The 17,835-nt window shown below is 51.8% G+C and overlaps 1 protein-coding gene across 1 annotated transcript; it reads left to right on the top strand.

Moving 5' to 3' along the window:
• Nucleotides 1-14,913: 14,913 nt before the first annotated feature.
• On the top strand, nt 14,914-16,913 carry LOC142471260 (E3 ubiquitin/ISG15 ligase TRIM25-like). The gene has a single exon (XM_075578069.1). It carries the CDS (start codon nt 14,920-14,922, stop codon nt 16,468-16,470), a length of 1,551 nt encoding a protein of 516 aa, XP_075434184.1. The 5' UTR covers nt 14,914-14,919; the 3' UTR covers nt 16,471-16,913.
• The last annotated feature ends 922 nt before the right edge of the window (nt 16,914-17,835 follow it).

The raw sequence follows: 17,835 nt of genomic DNA, 5'->3' as shown, positions 1-17,835 counted from the left end.
GCCCCAACACAGGGGCGCAGAGACGCCCTAACACAGGGGCGCAGAGATGCCCTAACACAGGGGCGCAGAGACGTCCTAACACAGGGGCGCAGAGACGTCCTAACACAGGGGCGCAGAGACGTCCTAACACAGGGGCGCAGAGACGCCCTAACACAGGGGCACAGAGACGCCCTAACACAGGGGCACAGAGACGCACTAACACAGGGGCGCAGAGACGCCCTAACACAGGGGCTCAGAGACGCCCTAACACGGGCACAGAGACGCCCTAACACAGGGACACAGAGACGCCCTAACACAGGGGCACAGAGACGCCCTAACACAGGGACACAGAGACGCCCTAACACAGGGGCACAGAGACGCCCTAACACAGGGCACAGAGACACCCTAACACAGGGCCACAGAGACGCCCTAACACAGAGGCACAGAGACGCCCTAACACGGGCACAGAGACGCCCTAACACAGACACAGAGACGCCCTAACACAGGGGCACAGAGACACCCTAACACAGGGACACAGAGACGCCCTAACACAGGGACACAGAGACGCCCTAACACAGGGCACAGACACACCCTAACACAGGAGCACAGAGACGCCCTAACACAGGGGCGCAGAGACGCCCTAACACAGGGACACAGAGATGCCCTAACACGGGCACAGAGACGCCCTAACACAGGGACACAGAGACGCCCTAACACAGGGGCACAGAGACGCCCTAACACATGGACACAGAGACGCTCTAACACAGGGACACAGAGACGCCCTAACACAGGGGCACAGAGACGCCCTAACACAGGGGCACAGAGACGCCCTAACACAGGGGCAAAGAGACGCCCTAACACAGGGGCACAGAGACGCCCTAACACAGGGGCACAGAGACGCCCAAACACAGGGGCACAGAGACGCCCTAACAAGGGCGCAGAGATGCCCTAACACAGGGGCACAGAGACGCCCTAACAGGGGCAGAGAGACGCCCTAACACAGGGACACAGAGACTCCCTAACACAGGGACACAGAGACGCCTTAACACAGGGAGACAGAGACGCCCCACCACGGGGGCACAGAGACCCCTAACACAGGGGCGCAGAGACGCCCTAACACAGGGGCACAGAGACGCCCTAACACAGTGGCACAGAGACGCCCTAACACAGGGACACAGAGACTTCCTAACACAGGGGCACGGAGACGCCCTAACACAGGGACACGGAGACGCCCTAACACAGGGGCACAGAGACGCCCTAACACAGGCGCAGAGACGCCCCAACACAGGGGCGCAGAGACGCTCTAACACAGGGGCACAGAGACGCCCCAACACAGGGGCGCAGAGACGCCCTAACACAGGGACACAGAGACGCCCTAACACAGGGGCACAGAGACGCCCTAACACAGGGCACAGAGACACCCTAACACAGGGGCACAGAGACGCCCTAACACAGGGGCGCAGAGACGCCCTAACACAGGGACACAGAGATGCCCTAACACGGGCACAGAGACGCCCTAACACAGGGACACAGAGACGCCCTAACACAGGGGCACAGAGACGCCCTAACACAGGGGCACAGAGACGCCCTAACACAGGGGCAAAGAGATGCCCTAACACAGGGGCACAGAGACGCCCTAACACAGGGGCACAGAGACGCCCAAACACAGGGGCACAGAGTCGCCCTAACAAGGGCGCAGAGATGCCCTAACACAGGGGCACAGAGACGCCCTAACAGGGGCAGAGAGACGCCCTAACACAGGGGCACAGAGACGCCCTAACACAGGGGAACAGAGACGCCCTAACAAGGGCACAGAGACGCCCTAACACAAGCACAGAGACGCCCTAACAAAGGGGCAGAGTAACGCCCTAACACAGGGGCACAGAGATTCCCTAACACAGGGACACAGAGATTCCCTAACACAGGGACACAGAGATTCCCTAACACAGGGACACAGAGATTCCCTAACACAGGGACACAAAGACGCTGGCGAAACGTACCCATCTAGGAAACAGATCTACCCCCTGACACTTTAATATACAACAACCCTACTACCTCTTTACCTCCAACACCGCCCCCCTTCCAACACATACAGTACAATAATGGACACAATTCCTGTTATCCAGATCTGGATTATAGCACTTTTGCCCATTAAAAATAAAACATTATCCAGCCAGCATAAAGTGAATGAAAGTTATAGTTACCCCGTGCCAGGATGAAGGCCGTCCTTGTCTTCCTCCGCACCCTCTGCATCTTCCGTGGTCAGCAACATTAAAATAAACAAACTAACTACTGGTAAACTAACCCCTTAATCACCTTAACGGTTAGTAACTGCTATTTTAATTAAGGGGTTTACTCCCCTGTCACGTACGACCCCCTGCTAGCACGCGACCTGTATACGGGACAAGGGTTAATACCGACGCTCGCAAGCGCACCCACTCTTCACCTCCGCAAAGGTCCGTCAAATGGACAGTATTCCCTCTTACAGGATCAAGGATCAATACACAACCCACAAGCTGCCCCACTCTTCACCCCCTCAAGGGTCCCTCAAATGAGTTGTATCTCTCCCCCAAGCCGTCCCAATATACCACCGCCACGAACAGCACACAAGTGAGCACGTGACTTTAGATATGCAACCAAGGTTAATACACAAAGGCTTCTCTAGCAACCCCCCTTTCTCCTCTGCAAGGAACCAGCGAGTTCGTATTAACCCCTACCCAATTGCACATCATAACCATCCACTGCCACCACCTGAGGTTATGCAGATATGATAAAAGATCTTAGACTAAAATATCCGCTAGGGCCTCAGGTCCCTGTTTATTATAGGAAAAACTATGCACTCTAACACAAAATCAGTTGTAGTAACATGTGCCTGAATTTAGCAAGTTATTCTCTCCAGCGTGCACAAAGTTCATTCAGAGCCCAAAGCATTACTTATTAAATGGTTTAATATATATAAAAATACAGTGCTTGAATTACAGAAAAGGTATTACAAAATAAACATACAATTACAATATAAGGCAGAGCAGCTTCTTAAAATAAAAGGGGTAAAACAGAAAATCCTATACAGTACGTTACCACATGCTATGGATTTTTCCCAGAGAGGCACTGGTTCAGAAGATGAGGTCTGCTATGCTTTCCAAGCATGCCCCTGGACAGATCTGACTTGTAACAAACTCCCCCAGACTTAAGTACAATTCTTTTTTAGGGCCCCTTCATGAGCCCACCCCTTCTACAAAATACCTTGAAGCTGTTCTCCCCCAACCCTGTCTGTAGACCTTGATTAATTCAATTGACACCTTGAGTGAGCCATCCACACGGACACCCCTCCCCAAGTAAATCCCTTTGAAATTCAGAGCAGTTCAAAGAAACAGTTCTGACCTGTTTCAGACTCAGCATTTTGTATTTTTCTTAAAAATGTAGCTCATTAACCCCTCAAGCACCAGAGGGATTAAAAATACCCAATATCTCATGACATTATCATGACATCCCCCTCCCCGCTATCCACCCGGGTGGCCTAACACCCCCACTCCCCAACCCCTCTTTCCATATTCTTCTGCTCAGCTATAGTGAATTATAATAAGTGTATGAGGGGTGCATACAGGGATAATATATTCTAGCAAAAGGAAAACAGTATTCCCGTACAGTGAATGCCCTCAACCTCTTGTTATAGAACTCTATTTCATACTGGAAAGAGATGGAAGTCCATCTCCACTAATATACATCTTTATTATAGTCGTAAAAGACATGTTAAAGTTTAAAACCTATTTCAGCAATTCAGCGCTTATCAGACATGTAATCCCCGTGTTTAAAGGTAGATTTGTGTGATGTTAGATCTGCCACATTGTATCCAAAGTTGGTTGCAGACACTCACACACAATGGTTTACCACTGTACCTAATCACAATTAGGAGGGATACCCTAATCATATATAAGTGACATAGTGCAAATAGATATGTATAGTAACAATAGAAAGACTCCGCGGGTGTAGCAATAAGGGGATGTAAAGGTGTGCTGCAGGAACATACTCAGATCCGCAGGGAGTGATATATACCTGTGACACACACAAAATATTCATTCATGGACAGTGTATTCCTACTGATGGACTGTACTATATTGTAATTATAGTGGGAAAAGGAGTGAGTGTTTACAGCGCTGATGTAATTAATAATACAGTGACCACTATAACTTTTGTTTAAAAGTGAGGCTGCCTGGGTAAAAAAATGACCAACACAGATCAAGCAAAACCTAACGACAAAAACACACAGCCGGCGCCTAAATAAAAAGAACATTTATTCTTGTGGACGTGACCATTGCAAGCTCATTCCCCTGTAGTGCCGAGACCAGCTAGGGGATTCCTATCTACGAGTGCCGGGAGCTTTACTGGCTTCCGGGACCTTTGGCGCTGTTGCGCTAGCTCGTGACGTCATCCGCTCACCGCTTGACCAGCGGGTCTGCGAGCGCGCGCGGCGGTGAGCGTCAGAGCTCCGGAGGACTCGCGTGGCGTCCCCCCTAAGAGGTCCCACACAAGGAAAGGAAGGAGATTTGTCCTGTGAGCCTGTGATTCCAGTCCTGCTGTAAGTAGGATTTCAGTGTCCCCCCGCCTGGATGGACGGATTCAGCCTGCGCCCCAAGTCATGTTAGGCAACCGTTTGTCTTTTTGTATAACATTTTACATGTGTTTTTTATTACAGTGTAATCGCTATTGGGTTATTCTTTGTGTGTGTGTGAGTTTTTACACTTAATATTACCATTTATTAGGGTTACACTAGGATTGTTCTTTCTGCCTCTCATGTTTGTGTGTCTGCGCTGTGACACTTCCCTCAGGATCCTTCTCAGGAGCTGTTTGATCTCCGGGATCGGACTCTTTATTTGCTCAGAGTTTAATCACTGGGACATGTCATTTTATTTTAGGCGCCGGCTGTTTGTGTTATTGATATTGTAATTATAGGTAACTGCTCACATCCATTCCTTGTATGTTATATTGTGCAGGAAAGTAATCCCCTGTGGCAGTGAGAGGCGGGTAGTCCTGCGGCCCTGAGAAGGGGTGGGGGTATCAGGCAGGGCTGATCTAATCACTCTCACACAGAGACAGATAGTTTAGCAAAATTGCTACCAAATATGCAACATAAAGTTTGTTGCAAATAATCACACCGATGTTTTATGCTGCACGGCGAGTCCTTATCCAATCAGCGTGCTGCATATTGTCACCAACGCTGACACATATCAATGAAAGAAGATCGCTGCAGCATAAGTCAATTAGAGTGTAAGCTCCTCGGGGCAGGGACTCCTCTTCCTAAATGTTACGTTTATGCCTGAAGCGCTTCCTCCCCTGACCTGTTATTTATATTATCTGTTATTTATATGATTGTTATGTGTATTACTGCTGTGACGCGCTGTGTACATTAATGGCGCTGTACAAATAAAGACACACAATACAAGAAGTCCCAGGCTAACCTCAGCTCCCGGTAAATACCTTGCCCTCCTGCTTGTTACTACTATAGCCGGCGTTTGGTAACTGTCGGCAGATACATAGTACAGCAATTCAGTCAGTATTAGGGGCGATGGGTTAGTACACAAGGGAGAGGGGAAAGAAGGAAAAGGGGAACTGTGTGGGGTATTCCCGTGCAAAAACCCTTGGTATGACGTGGGGGTCTCTAGCAAACAGTGACACCGCGGCTAGTTCCCCCGATGGTAAACACCATGTCCGCGCGCTTGTGCATTGTTCTAGCTGCTGTTTTTTTGCTCCCGTTAGATACAGGAAGTGGCTGTATATTTGCTCACGTTAGATACAGGAAGTGGCTGTATATTTGCTCCCGTTAGATACAGGAAGTGGCTGTATATTTGCTCCCGTTAGATACAGGAAGTGGCTGTTTATTTGCTCCCGTTAGATACAGGAAGTGGCTGTATATTTGCTCCCGTTAGATACAGGAAGTGGCTGTATATTTGCTCCTGTTAGATACAGGAAGGGGCTGTATATTTGCTCCCGTTAGATACAGTAAGTGGCTGTTTATTTGCTCCCGTTAGATACAGGAAGTGGCTGTATATTTGCTCCCGTTAGATACAGGAAGTGGCTGTTTATTTGCTCCCGTTAGATACAGGAAGTGGCTGTATATTTGCTCCTGTTAGATACAGGAAGTGGCTGTATATTTGCTCCCGTTAGATACAGGAAGTGGCTGTATATTTGCTGCAGTACAGCCTGCAGTCCGGCTCTGCCGCCTGATACAATTCAATGCCGCAGGACTCTCACTGCTAGTGGGGGCCTTGTCGGCCCAACGTCTGATTTAATCTTTCTACACATCGCGGTACAACAAGGTTAAAATACAGCAGAGAGGCTCGCTACCTTTGTTGCAGTTGTGCTCCAAAGTAGATGACCGTGACGCCATCGTCACCCGACGCGTGTTTCGTTCCATCAGGAACTTCATCGGGGGAGGGCATACCTCTGTAACTGCTAATGTTATATACCCTAGTGTTGCCATGGTAACCCGTTTCAGATACGGAAGGGGGTCTTTGCTCTTTGGTTTTACCGGTGTCTCTCCAGATAGCGGCCGCTTGGAATGGCACTCAGCTCCTGTGACGGGGAGGAAAGGGTTAATACCTGATTTGCCATGCATTACTGTTGTTGCCCTGTCCCTGCCATTTTTATTCCCCATATGCAGGCCATTCCCTGTCTGCGAGGGTAAAAGACAAGATACATTGCTTGCCATACCCTCTAACCAACACATGATAGCAGATCTTAAATGTAAGGCAGGATGTATTTTTTTGTAAGTCCAAGCAGGAATTACTTGGACCTCCAGCTGTGATATGGGTGAATGAGCTTCAGTATTTTTATGACCAAGCCTCAAAGGGTTGTAATTATTTTTATGATGGAGCCTCAAAAGGCTCCCACAGATTTAGAGTCCCCCTGTCTAAAAGAGTGTCAATTATGACAAGACCCAGAGGCCCATAATGTATACAATACTGGCATACTGATGCACAGCAGATGTCAGGCTATTGACACCTTTAAGACAGAGACCAGACACAGTGGCCCCAAGAAGTGGGTGTAGCCCAGGTATGCTAAGTGGCATGGGCGTCAACCTGACCCATGCGCCCTGCCCACCGGACAGCCCTTTTGACCGGTCTTAGGAACTGTGGGTCACTTAGCTATTCGTGGGTTTTTTTGTTCCCACGAGGGGATTGGATCCACATGTTAAAGATAGCTTTGGGCAGTCTATAACTGTGGCTTCCCAATTATTCCCAGTGTGATTCCTGAATTTTAATCCATGATGTAAAGATGCAAGACTTTGTTCCTGTACAGCAACAACCAGTCCAGGAGTGAAGGGGTTAATAACCACATAACAACAGGACTTTTAAAACCAAGGCTGTATTTCTTGCGCTTGCAAGCAGAGGACAATTTCTTTTGTTTCAAAGGACAATTTCTTTCATTCCCTGATTCCCGTGAGTGTTGTTTAAAGTGTATTCTGCAGATGTCGTGTGTTTGTCTATTAAGGAAATAAATCACAATTTATTTTGCAACTTGTTCTGTTCAATCAAGTACCCAGAAATATAAACGTGTTGATAAATGTTGATGTCATCGTGACAGCTCCCTGCAGCGTTGCGACGTCGCTAGTTTCCGGTCACGTCGGCTTCCGCCTCCTCTGTCCACCCAACGCATTTCGCTAGTCACAATCTAACTTCGGCAGGAGTGTGATTGGACCTCCGCTACCTACACTGATAAAGTCTCTAGTCTCATCCTATTGGTTGGAATAAAAGCTAACGCGACGCCAGCGGAAAGCTGATTCGCCATTCTGCCTCATACAATATGGTATCCTGCAGTCCCTAATACGGCCGGATAAAAATACACATTACAGAGTAACAGCTACTTATACAAATCACTTGTAACAATGTTTGGAGAACATCGAGTATTCTAATATTTAACTTGCAAAATCGTACTTCATACGTTCTAAATGAACAGCTCCGGCTGCGCTGATAGTGCCGGCGCCGCGCCATCGCGGCAAAACCAATGTATTCTACGGCCACTGTGTTGGTAGGTAAAAGGATGCTGATGGGTGAGGGTGCAGGATCACTGCGCAGAGCACAGGGGCGGGAGCTTGAGGCGCAGGTGTGTGGGGTGCGTGAGGTGGAGGTGCGTAAGGGGCGGTTGTGTAGGGGGTGGGTGCATAGGGGGCGGTTGCGGGAGGCACAGGTGCGAGGCTGGGGGCGGAGCTTATCCGTGCTGCCTCTCTCTATCTGCAGGAGTGAGCAGGTAACATAGGGAGGCTGGGGGCGGAGCATCTCCTCCGTGCTGCCTCTCTCTGTCTGCAGATGTGAGCAGGCACCATAGCGAGGCTGGGGGCGGAGCTTCTCTGTGCTGCCTCTCTGTCTGTGGCGGGAGTGAGCAGGCACCATAGCGAGGCTGGGGGCGGAGCTTCTCCTCCGTGCTGCCTCTCTCTGTCTGCGGGAGTGAGCAGGTACTATAGCGAGGCTGGGGGCGGATCTTCTCCTCCGTGCTGCCTCTCTCTGTCTGCAGCGGGAGTGAGCAGGCACCATAGCGAGGCTGGGGGCGGAGCTTCTCCTCCGTGCTGCCTCTCTCTGTCTGCGGGAGTGAGCAGGTACCATAGCGAGGCTGGGGGCGGAGCTTCCGCTCCGTGCTGCCTCTCTGTCTGCGGCGGGATTGAGCAGGCACCATAGCGAGGCTGGGGGCAGAGCTTCTCCTCCGTGCTGCCTCTCTATGTCTGCAGCGGGAGTGAGCAGGCACCATAGCGAGGCTGGGGGCAGAGCTTCTCCTCCGTGCTGCCTCTCTGTCTGCGGGAGTGAGCAGGTATCATAGCGAGGCTGGGGGCGGAGCATCTCCTCCGTGCTGCCTCTCTCTGTCTGTGGGAGTGAGCAGGTACCATAGCGAGGCTGGGGGCGGAGCTTCTCCTCCGTGCTGCCTCTCTGTCTGCGGCGGAAGTGAGCAGGCACCATAGCGAGGCTGGGGGCAGAGCTTCTCCTCCGTGCTGCCTCTTTTTGCGGGAGTGAGCAGGTACCATAGCAAGGCTGGGGGCGGAGCCTCTCCTCTGTGCTGCCTCTCTCTGTCTATGGCGGGAGTGAGCAGGCACCATACCGAGGCTGGGGGCGGAGCTTCCCCTCCGTGCTGCCTCTCTCTGTCTGCTGGAGTGAGCAGGCACCATAGCGAGGCTGGGGGCGGAGCTTCCCCTCCGTGCGGCCTCTCTGTCTGCGGGAGTGAGCAGGTACCATAGCGAGGCTGGGGGCGGAGCTTCCCCTCTGTGCTGCCTCTCTGTCTGCGGGAGTGAGCAGGTACCATAGCGAGGCTGGGGGCGGAGCTTCCCCTCTGTGCTGCCTCTCTGTCTGCGGGAGTGAGCAGGCACCATAGCGAAGCTGGGGGCGGAGCTTCCCCTACGTGCTGCCTCTTTTTCCCCGCAGCTGGATGATGCAGCAGCCGGCTCCTACTCTGGCCACTCTCTCCTCGGGGCCGGTCTGTGGGAGGTCCGGCGGTCAGATGCAGGAGGCTGGGCTGCTGCTGGGATGTGCTGGGCAGCTCCCTGCTGCTGCTGGGATGTGCTGGGCAGCTCCCTGCTGCTGCTGGGATGTGCTGGGCAGCTCCCTGCTGCTGCTGCTGCTGCTGCTGCTGCTGCTGGGATGTGCTGGGCAGCTCCCTGCTGCTGCTGCTGCTGCTGCTGGGATGTGCTGGGCAGCTCCCTGCTGCTGCTGCTGCTGGGATGTGCTGGGCAGCTCCCTGCTGCTGCTGCTGGGATGTGCTGGGCAGCTCCCTGCTGCTGCTGCTGCTGGGATGTGCTGGGCAGCTCCCTGCTGCTGCTGCTGCTGCTGGGATGTGCTGGGCAGCTCCCTGCTGCTGCTGCTGCTGCTGCTGGGATGTGCTGGGCAGCTCCCTGCTGCTGCTGCTGCTGGGATGTGCTGGGCAGCTCCCTGCTGCTGCTGCTGCTGCTGCTGGGATGTGCTGGGCAGCTCCCTGCTGCTGCTGCTGCTGGGATGTGCTGGGCAGCTCCCTGCTGCTGCTGCTGCTGCTGCTGCTGCTGCTGCTGCTGGGATGTGCTGGGCAGCTCCCTGCTGCTGCTGCTGCTGCTGCTGCTGCTGCTGCTGGGATGTGCTGGGCAGCTCCCTGCTGCTGCTGCTGCTGCTGCTGCTGCTGCTGCTGGGATGTGCTGGGCAGCCCCCTGCTGCTGCTGCTGCTGCTGCTGCTGGGATGTGCTGGGCAGCTCCCTGCTGCTGCTGCTGCTGCTGCTGCTGCTGCTGCTGGGATGTGCTGGGCAGCTCCCTGCTGCTGCTGCTGCTGCTGCTGGGATGTGCTGGGCAGCTCCCTGCTGCTGCTGCTGCTGCTGCTGGGATGTGCTGGGCAGAACCTACAGACGAAAAGCAGAATTACTGGGGGTGAAAACTTGGCTGTTCTAGGTGCCGGGAACCCTCAGAAAAAGTTTCACCCTGACCGGTACTTAGACCGGAATCTCCCGGTTCCCAAACCGGCGTGAAGTGCCACACGTCCCCGTGACCACTACGTTCGTTTTGGAGAACTTGGCTGCGAAAAGTGGGACTTATTTTCCAGGCAGACTTTTCTGAAGCCGGTGCCTTGCGATTCGCGCAAGAGCACTTTTGAAAAGCCCGCCGATGTTCCCGGCGCCGAGAATCTCTCGTTTGATTGGCTTAGGGGTTTCGTATAGTATTTTGGAATTCATTCCCAAAATACTACCGCCAATCACAGCGTGGGAACTTTCTCTTCAGCCAATCAGAGCGAAGACGGCCTGTGAAGCCGGGATAGCGAGGATTCTGAATCTGCCAAGGGACAGAGAGAGACGGAGACCACACAGCCTAATGTGATGCTAAATCCCAACTAGTGTGAGGAAGGGGTGCTGGGGACTAGAACAGAGGCTAATACAGGAAGAGAGAGAATCCCTGTGAACAAGCGCTCGTCCTCCAATGAAATAAAATAATACATTGTTTACTGTAATGTGAAGAGAGAGAACAAATGAAGTTAAAACCTTTTAGATGCATAACGGTGCGAGCAACCATTCTGTACCTGCTGTAAATGGTACAGGAACGTGAATGCCGAGTGTCACTGTAGTGTGACAAAAACTAGTATTACTGTCCTGTATTACAAGGAGGCAGACACTGGTAGCTCCCCTGAGAAGGGATATTGTAATCACAGAGATATCAGCGATACAGCCTGTGTATGCCTGCACTCACTTACATGCATATATATCATGTATCGCTGTAACATTAAGCTAATGTGTGAGTAAGGGGATTATTGCTCAGTCTACCACACAGTCCTTGCTCTGTGGGTATTCAAATGGTCACACTCCCCATTAGGGGGTAAGTTTATTTTCACTTGTCACCTATTACAACAAGACCCTGCCCTCAAAGATCCCCCACCCCAACATCCGAGGGCAAAGATCCTCCACCCCAACATCCAAGGGCAGAGATCCCCCACCCCAACATCCAAGGGCAGAGATCCCCCACCCCAACATCCGAGGACAGAGATCCCCCACCCCAACATCCAAGAGCAGAGATCCACCACCCCAACATCCGAGGGCAAAGATCCCCCACCCCAACATCCGAGGGCAGAGATACCCCACCCCAACATCCGAGGGCAAAGATCCCCCACCCCAACATCCGAGGGCAGAGATCCCCCACCCCAACATCCGAGGGCAGAGATCCACCACCCCAACATCCGAGGGCAGAGATCCACCACCCCAACATCCGAGGGCAGAGATCCACCACCCCAACATCTGAGGGCAAAGATCCCCCCACCCCAACATCCGAGGGCAGAGATCCCCCACCCCAACATCCGAGGGCAGAGATCCACCACCCCAACATCCGAGGGCAAAGATCCCCACCCCAACATCCGAGGTCAAAGATCCCCCACCCCAACATCCGAGGGCAAAGATCCCCCTCCCCAACATCCGAGGGCAAAGATCCCCCACCCCAACATCCGAGGGCAAAGATCCCCCACCCCAACATCCGAGGGCAGAGATCCCCACCACAACATCCGAGGGTAAAGATCCCCCACCCCAACATCCGAGGGCAAAGATCCCCCACCCCAACATCCGAGGGCAAAGATCCCCCACCTCTACATCCGAGGGCAAAGATCCCCACCTCTACATCCGAGGGCAGAAATCCCCACCCCAACATCCGAGGGCAAAGATCCCCCACCCCAACATCCGAGGGCAAAGATCCCAAACCCCAACATCCGAGGGCAAAGATCCCAAACCCCAACATCCGAGGGCAAAGATCCCCCACCCCAACAACCGAGTGCAAAGATCCCTCACCCCAACATCCGAGGGCAAAGATCCCCCACCCCAACATCCGAGGGCAAAGATCCCCCACCCCAACATCCGAGGGCAAAGATCCCCCACCCCAACATCCGAGGGCAAAGATCCCCCACCCCAACATCCGAGGGCAAAGATCCCCCACCCCAACATCCGAGGGCAAAGATCCCCCTCCCCAACATCCGAGGGCAAAGATCTCCCACCCCAACATCCGAGGGCAAAGATCCCCCACCCCAACATCTGAGGGCAGAGATCCCCCACCCCAACATCCGAGGGCAAAGATCCCCCACCCCAACATCCGAGGGCAAAGATCCCCCACCCCAACATCCGAGGGCAAAGATCCCCCACCCCAACATCCGAGGGCAAAGATCTCCCACCCCAACATCTGAGGGCAGAGATCCCCCACCCCAACATCCGAGGGCAAAGATCCCCCACCCCAACATCCGAGGGCAAAGATCCCCCACCTCTACATCCGAGGGCAAAGATCCCCCACCCCAACATCCGAGGGCAAAGATCCCCCACCTCTACATCCGAGGGCAAAGATCCCCCACCCCAACATCTGAGGGCAAAGATCCCCCACCCCAACATCCGAGGGCAAAGATTACCCACCCCAACATCTGAGGGCAAAGATCCCCCACCCCAACATCCGAGGGCAAAGATTACCCACCCCAACATCTGAGGGCAAAGATCCCCCACCCCAACATCTGAGGGCAAAGATCCCCCACCCCAACATCCGAGGGCAAAGATTACCCACCCCAACATCCGAGGGCAAAGATCCCCAACCCCAACATCCGAGGGCAAAGATCCCCCACCTCTACATCCGAGGGCAGAGATCCCCCACCCCAACATCCAAGGGCAAAGATCCCCCACCCCAACATCTGAGGGCAGAGATCCCCCACCCCAACATCCAAGGGCAAAGATCCCCCACCCCTACATCCGAGGGCAGAGATCCCCCAACCCAACATCCGAGGGTAATTTAAAAATAAAGCAGAAAACACCAAAACTAGACTCGCTCGATGTGTTTTTAAATCTTCTAGAGCTCCAAACACCTCATATTGTCTATCAGAAACCAATGGCCCTTATAAATCCTATCGTGTAAGGCATGTTCCCAAGGCTCAACGGGCACATTACACACCCACAGTGACGGGAGAGACATTCTCAATGAAACAAGTCATCAATTGCGGTTTGTATGCTGCAGTGCCCATAGGGGCCCCAGTATGTGGGGCGTACCAGTAGACCACCCAGGGTCCGCATACTGGAGCACGTGGGCAACATATGAACACAGCTGATGACACACAATGTGTGGAGACACTTTTCCGTAAAACACGGGGGAGACCCGGAAGGCCTTATATACAGGGTGATTGAGTCCATACCCGCCCACTGACTCCAGAGGTCTGGGACCTTATAGAGAGAGATGTATTCGCTGTGTTAATATGCTGTATGCAGTGGATGCTGCTGTTTCAATATACTATGGCCTGTATCTGCAGTCAATCAGGGAGAGTATGGACTAGTTCTACCGTAGGGACTGCCCCCAGCACTCCTGGAGCCTGCGTCGGATGGAGGCGCTAGAACCAAGAGAATGAACCAAGCATCCCATTTCAAAAGCCTCTCCTGTTTCCCCAACACCATCGGCAGAATCTCAGCCCTCCTGTGACACAACAGGTAAAGCAACACCCCCACCTCCACACACCTGTAGCAGGGACCGATCTCCCATAGGTGGGTGGGCGGGGGGGGGGGGGGAGAGAAGCAGCGCTACACTTACAATTAGCATAACAACTAACAGCCATCAGTTTAGGTGGCATATAGGGGGGGTACAGCTTTATTAAACAGTGGGTGCAAAGGGAAGATAATGCCAATAAGCCTTATACCCCAATCCCTGTGATATGCACATCGCCCGCTCATACTATTCCCCAGGGACCTGTATCCCCGAGATACAGTACGTTATACCGGGCGCCATATCTGAGAGCCCCCTGCTGTGTATCCGCAGTGTGCTTAGTGTTTGAGTGTATATATGTGCCTATTCAGCCCCACTTATTCTACTTATTACTTATAATAAAGTGTTTTAATAATCCAATATTCCTAGTCAATAAACGAGGGGCAATTAATATGTTTACTTGTTTGGTCTACAATAGGTTCTGTCCCTGAACCAGTCCTGTTACACCTGACACATACTTTGACCACAGGAGAGGGCGCTGTAATGGGCTCTTAGGTCCTGTTCCTGCTTTGGTAACAATACCTAAATTCTCTGTTCCGATGACTCATGTAGAGACAGACGGGGGTACTATAAGCTCACGGGTATATAGTCTAGTATAGAATTTATTACGTACGTTTCTCTCATTGCTCGTCTTATGTGTAACGTTTATAGGGCAATTCACACGGCAGCTTAAGAGATGGCACTGGTACGTATAAGAAGTGGGTACGATGTCTGTCTCATATTTTTATTCATATTGTCCTACTATTGCTATCTGTATTTTTATATCACTTTACAAATAATTACCTGGTCTCCCGTGACATACAGGACTCTCATTCCTCATATTGTACACTGCAGCCAGGAACTTACAGGGTTAATAGTCTGAGTAACAAACTCCCCGCCCCTGTGTGCTGAGAACGGAAACGCCCCACTGGTTATATGAGAGAGAGGAGAATGTAAGATTCGTTTCCTGTTGCTGCTTCCAAGCATGGCGTCTGCTGGACTGAGAGAGGAGCTAACCTGCCCCATCTGCCTGAGCATTTATACCCAGCCTGTAACGCTGAGATGTGGGCATAACTTCTGCCAGGGCTGTATTGGGAGTGTGTTGGATACCCAGGAGGGATCTGGACTTTATACCTGTCCTGAATGCAGAAAAAGGTTTCAGGAGCGTCCTGCACTGCAGAGGAACCTGAAGCTGTGTAACATAGCGGAGCGTTTCCTTTCTACTCAGCCGGAGCAGGAGGAGGCTGTGATCTTCTGCACTTACTGTGACTCCTCTGTACCTGCTGCTAAAACATGTCTGCAGTGTGACGCCTCCCTGTGTGATAAACACCTAAAGAAACACAGCAAGTCAGTGGAACACGTCTTAACTGAGCCAACCACTTCCTTAAAGACCAGGAAATGTCCCGTCCACAAGGAGATCCTGAAGTATTACTGCACTAAGGATGCTGCCTGTATCTGTGTGACCTGCTGCCTGGTCGGAAAGCACAGGGGACACCAGGTGGAGTCGCTGAATGAGGCCTCTGAGAAGAAGGAGAAACTGAGACATGTTCTGGAGAAACTGACCTCAGTGAGAGAGGAGACTGAGAAAAGGGCCCAGAGTCTGCAGGGACAGAAGAGAGAAGTGCAAGAAAAAGCAGCTGGAGTAACAGACCGAGTCACTGCCCTGATTAGGGACTTCAGGGCACAGCTGGAAGTCCTAGAGAAGCAAGTCCTGAGTGAGATCACCAGGTGGGAAGAGCAGGTTTCTCTCCGAGTCTCTGATCTAATCCAGCAGCTGGAAATAAAGAAGGACGAGCTGTCCAGGAAGATATTTCACATTGAGGAGCTGTGCAACATCACTGATCCATTAACTGTCTTACAGGGACGGGAATCAGACAATGCTGAGGACAGAGAGAGAGAGGGTAATAAGGTCCCTGCTGTAGGGGATTTGGATGAGGTTCTGATCCCATTGACCTTACAGAGATTAGCTGATATTGTGACTGATCTAAAAGCAAAGAGCGGGTTCTGTGTGCAGGGGGATTCAGGCATATTACTGGATGTAAATACAGCTGCTAATGATGTATCTGTATCAGGTGATCTGAAAACGGCATCCTGGTCAGAAACAGACCAGTTACGCCCAAATACACCAGGGAGATTTGAGTTTAATCAGGTTTTAAGCACCAGGAGTTTTTCCTCAGGACAACATTACTGGGAAGTGGAGATCAGTGAATCAGGGGACAGGGGGGTAGGGATTTCCTATCCCAGTATAGTAAGGAAAGGAGGTCAGTCCTACATAGGAGATAATAAGAAGTCCTGGAGTTTGTGCATGTGGGATGATGATTATTTAGTGATACATGACACAATACAAACACGGATATATCCCGAGTCTCCCGTGCAGAGATTAGGAATATACCTGGACTATGAGGCTGGGCGGCTGTCCTTTTATCAGCTGTGTGACCCGATCAGACACTTACACACCGTCACTGCCACCTTCACTGAGCCTCTTCATGCTGCGTTCTGTGTATGTGAGAAAGGCTGGGTCAGAATCAGGAGCTAGGAGTACTGATCCCGGCCCAGCAGGGGAACCCATAGAAACAGTATATATAATATAGTACATAGAAATAAGAATATACTGGGAGGGAATCAGTGAGCGAGGGAGAGAACAGGGGAATATATCTCATGTATTAATCAGTTACCCAGAGGGCCCCTTCAGCACTTTGCAATGTATATATATATATTATCTCACATATCTGTCCTGGGGATATCTGATTGCGTTAATCTTTATTTAGTTCCTGTTCTGGGAGCGAGCGTATAGAAGTAATATAGGAGCGTATACCCATTACATATATATTTTTGTGCTGTGTCAGTAAATGGAAATGCTTTATAATATAAGAATTGTATTATGCAGAATAACATATTCCTGCTTCTCCCTGAGAATGTTTGTCAGACAAGTGTTTATCTCACCGCGTCTCTCATCTCATTTAATAAATGTTATCACAATATTTCTAGGTGTGTGATACTGTAAAGAGAGGCGTCAGTTCCCCAGTGTATAAAAAGGAGGGGTGAGGGACCCCCTAGTGAGACTGAAGTGAGAGACCCCACTAGTGAGACTGAGGTGAGAGACCCCCTTAGTGAGACTGAGGTGAGAGACCCCCTTAGTGAGACTGAGGTGAGAGACCCCCCTAGTGAGACTGAAGTGAGAGACCCCCCTAGTGAGACTGAAGTGAGAGACCCCCTAGTGAGACTGAATTGAGAGACCCCCTAGTGATACTGAAGTGAGAGACCCCCTTGTGAGACTGAAGTGAGAGACTCCCCTAGTGAGACTGAAGTGAGAGACTCCCCTAGTGAGACTGAAATGAGAGACCCCCTAGTGAGACTGAAGTGAGAGACCCCCCTAGTGAGACTGAAGTGAGAGACCCCCCTAGTGAGACTGAAGTGAGAGACCCCCTAGTGAGACTGAGGTGAAAGACCCCCCTAGTGAGGCTGAGGTGAGAGACCCCCTAGTGAGACTGAGGTGAGAGACCCCCCTAGTGAGACTGAGGTGAGAGAACTCCCTAGTGAGACTGAAGTGAGAGACCCCCTATTGAGACTGAAGTGAGATACCCCCCTAATGAGACTGTAGTGAGAGACCTCCCTAGTGAGACTGAAGTGAGAGACCCCCCTAGTGAGACTGAAGTGAGAGACCTCCCTAGTGAGACTGAAGTGAGAGACCCTCTAGTGAGACTGAAGTGAGAGACCTCCCTAGTGAGACTGAAGTGAGAGACCCCCTAGTGAAACTGAAGTGAGACCCCCTAGTGAGACTGAAGTGAGAGACCCCCCTAGTGATACTGAAGTTAGAGACCCCCTAGTGAGACTGAAGTGAGAGACCCCCCTAGTGAGACTGAAGTGAGAGACCTCCCTAGTGAGACTGAAGTGAGAGACC

The sequence above is a fragment of the Ascaphus truei genome, chromosome 20 (genome assembly GCF_040206685.1).
Source record: "Ascaphus truei isolate aAscTru1 chromosome 20, aAscTru1.hap1, whole genome shotgun sequence".
NCBI classification, from domain to species: domain Eukaryota; kingdom Metazoa; phylum Chordata; class Amphibia; order Anura; family Ascaphidae; genus Ascaphus; species Ascaphus truei.
The sequence above is the reverse complement of the archived record's forward strand: the minus strand, read 5'-3'. Positions and strand labels throughout refer to the sequence as shown.